Here is a 3,418-nt window from a genome sequence, read left to right on the forward strand (position 1 = left end):
TAGTTTTGTTTCAGTTTATGATACAGTATAAAATCGTCCCGACGACCTGCTACGAATGTGTGGCTAAACATTAACCTATCGCAGAATGGACCGCTTGGGTCAAATTGACCACTGAATCAGTAAACACGCGTAAACAGAGCGGAAAGTCTCTAACACCGTTATGGTTGATTTAATAGTTAGCAAACTAACGCTAAGTTGTAAAATTAAATGTTTTAAAAGTTTTGCATTGTTACAGTTGACCTTTGGTCATAGTTCAAGTTTGGTCTAGTTTGTTAACAGTAGGCAGCCTATGTATACCCTATGGGGTACTGAACATTGTCCCAGTTTGAAAGTCAAAGTGACTGACTGCATTTCATCACTTTTTTAGGACCTTAGAATGAGACTGGTATGTATTGTCCTACAGATCATTCATTTTCCGTAAGGTATGTCTCTCCGGGTCAGACTTGATTTGTGTATTTATAAAGTAAGTGAAGCAATACATCTTTGTAGATTTTTTTTTTGTCTGTTTTTTAGAATTACTTCCATTGAGAATCCTTTATCATTTTAAAAGGACGAAGAAGTGCTCTGACATCACCTTTCTTAACTGAATTCCAGGTCTGCCCATAGGTGGATGGTAACTTGGGATAAGCCTTGTTGCTGCTAAGAGGGGGCAAACGTCTGAGACAGCATGTCAGAGAGTCTGGGGTCTTGCTGGTCTGGAAATGGATCTGTCAGTGTGTTTGCCTGTTTGCTACATGTCTGGGAGGAGTGGGCGGGTTGGGGAAACATGGAGGACTACCTCAGCTTCGTCGAGTATCTGCTATGGGTCTTTACCCCCCTCGTCGTCGTCTTCGTCCTGCCCTTCCTCATCGTCATCCTCCTTTACCTGTCCATTCTCTTCCTGCACGTGTACAAACGGAAGAACCAGCTGAGAGAGGCGTATTCCAACAACCTGTGGGACGGAGCGAGGAAAACCCTGGCGACTCTCTGGGATGGACACGGTGCCATATGGCATGGTACATACTCTTCTGTGTGTGTGTGTGTGTGTGTGTGTGTGTGTATGTGTGTGTGTGTGTGCCTTGAGGAAAGAAAGAGAACACTGTGGCCATTTCAAGGACAGAAACATAATATATCAACTCTGTCACTGGCAAGATGTGGGCTTGAAAACCTGCCTTTTTTTTTTTTTTTTGCCTTTTTAAACTATTCCCAGGTTATGAAATACACGGTTTAGAGAAGATTCCGGATGAAGGACCCGCTCTGATAGTCTACTATCACGGGGCTATTCCTATTGACTATTACTACTTCCTGGCAAGCGTGATCATTCAGAAGGGACGGACGTGTCACTCTGTCGCTGATCATTTCCTTTTCAAGGTCCCAGGTAAGTGCAGTACTGTCGAGATGCACTCCTGTAACGGTCCCGAATGTGGCCGGCATCAGTCTGATCAAATTCTCAAGCCTGCCTCACTGCCTCTCACACTAAAATCTAAAGATCTGAAGCTGTACTCTCCCTCTAAGGGCAACAACACAACAAATCAATGTGTTATAACATTTTTTACCCTGAAGTTCTAAGGTGGGCAGCGTTTTCACTGAGTCACTCGACTCCAGCAGGACTGTGTTCCAAAGCTAATTGTCGCGCACCTGAGCCTAATAACTGGATGGGTGAAATGTGTTTGTGGTGTGTTGGGGTGGATGAAGAATTGCCCACAGCCCTATTCCTGTTTCTCAGAGATGACCTTGGGCCAGTGAGCTCATTGGACAACAAGTTTCATTCTGATCTAGTGCTAATACAGCTAATTTTATTGGTCCACTGAATGTAAAACACCTAATGGGTTGAGTTAAGTGTGTAAGTGCTGTGCTAGAAAGAAAATCTGCTTTGGAGTCGATATTAGTGACTTGAGTTGTGCGCACAGAAACTATTGAGGGAGAGACTTTAAACTCTCAAATATTTGCTAGAAGGGGTCACTAACACAGTTATGTTTTTAGCGTTCCACAGGGACCCAAAAAAAAAGGCTTAAAAGGAGTGTTTTCTGTCTGGGTAGGGTTTAAACTGCTGCTGGAGGTGTTTAGTGTGATCCATGGACCCCAGGAGGAGTGTGTGAAGGCTTTGAAGAATGGTCATCTCCTGGGTATCTCACCTGGAGGTGTACGGGAAGCCCTCTTCAGCGATGAGACCTACCCCCTGCTATGGGGCAAGCGCAAAGGCTTCGCACAAGTTGCCATTGACTCGAAAGTGGTGGGTAGAAGCTGCTCTCTTCTCTACTGGAGCTAAAGTGTTTTACTTATTACCCCTCACTGCCCTGACACTATTCTTTCTCTCTCTCTCTCTCTCTCTCTCTCTCTCTCTCTCTTTCTCTCCCTCAGCCAATTATTCCCATGTTTACACAAAATGTCAGGGAGGGGTTCCGCTCTTTGGGAACGCTGAGTGAGTACACAGTGGGTTTAATTCATTTTTATTTAGTTTAATTTATTTTTATAGTTACTGTTACACAAAAGCACTTGCAGTGCACTTTGTCTTCCACTGTACTTTAATAAATTATTATTTAATTATTGGGCTTTTTTTTGTTTTGTTTTTTTTTTCTACCAGGGTTCTTCCGATGGGTCTATGAAAGGTTTCGGCTGCCCATTGCGCCTATATATGGAGGGTTTCCCGTCAAATTCCGCACATACTTAGGTGACCCCATTCCATATGACCCTAAACTGAGCGCAGTAGAATTGGCCGAAAAGGCAGGTTTTCTTTCTTTCTTTTTTTAAAAAAAAACAAAACAAGTATTGACAGGGTTTTCTGTTAGCATTGCATTAATCTAGGTTCATTATTCATCCATGGAGTGAATTCAGCCAATTATACTACTGAAGTTTAATTACTCAGTGTTCAAGAGATTTTGTGTGTGTGTGTGTGTGTGTTTGTTGGCATGCATGAGTGAGTGGGTGCAGTGCTGAGTCTAAGGGCCGTTTGTGTGATATTTATTTATTTTTTATTATTTGCAGGTGCAGCAGGCGGTTCAAGCCCTTATCGACAGACACCAGAAAATCCCTGGCAGTATTCTCAGGGCGCTGTTAGAGAGGTTCCAGAGGAGCCGGAAAGCCGACTAACGCAATGCCTTTTTCTTTCATCAACCAGAACAAAACCTTAAAAAAAAACAAAACAACAACAACAACAACAACAAAAAAAGAAACAAACGTTACTGCTTTTATTTCCCACAGGAAATTCAACTGGAAATCCCAGGAGTGCTACAGGTCATAGGGTGACCCCCTTAATCGTGTGGTGTCACTGAGGTGAGGATCCGGTGGAGAGACATTTAGGATACTGAAGGTTTATCACTACATTACACAGTCGCTACAGAACAAACGGGATTGCCTGTCGTCCTGCCCGCGTCCTCGTGTGCATGTTTGTGAACGCGTGGTTTCACGTCATATCTCTCTTTTTGGAGATTGATCTGAA

The 3,418-nt window shown here is 43.3% G+C and overlaps 1 protein-coding gene across 1 annotated transcript; it reads left to right on the top strand.

Annotated features, from left to right (window-relative positions):
* The first annotated feature begins 667 nt into the window (after nucleotides 1–667).
* tmem68 (transmembrane protein 68) lies at nucleotides 668–3,069 on the top strand. The gene is made up of 6 exons (XM_030773526.1): nucleotides 668–995; nucleotides 1,190–1,357; nucleotides 2,019–2,212; nucleotides 2,341–2,401; nucleotides 2,564–2,703; nucleotides 2,965–3,069. Exons 1-6 carry the CDS (start codon nucleotides 668–670, stop codon nucleotides 3,067–3,069), a joined length of 996 nt encoding a protein of 331 aa, XP_030629386.1.
* The last annotated feature ends 349 nt before the right edge of the window (nucleotides 3,070–3,418 follow it).

Source organism: Chanos chanos, chromosome 5 (genome assembly GCF_902362185.1).
Source record: "Chanos chanos chromosome 5, fChaCha1.1, whole genome shotgun sequence".
NCBI lineage: Eukaryota > Metazoa > Chordata > Actinopteri > Gonorynchiformes > Chanidae > Chanos > Chanos chanos.

What these genes read in the sequence shown, in the direction of transcription:
- tmem68 (XM_030773526.1), top strand. Translation starts at nt 668, where the DNA reads ATGTCAGAGAGTCTGGGGTCTTGCTGGTCTGGAAATGGATCTGTCAGT. An exon ending in TTTCCTTTTCAAGGTCCCAG is followed by an intron (nt 1,358 to 2,018) that starts GTAAGTGCAGTA and finishes CTGTCTGGGTAG; the next exon opens with GGTTTAAACTGCTGCTGGAG. An exon ending in CCGCTCTTTGGGAACGCTGA is followed by an intron (nt 2,402 to 2,563) that starts GTGAGTACACAG and finishes TTTTTCTACCAG; the next exon opens with GGTTCTTCCGATGGGTCTAT.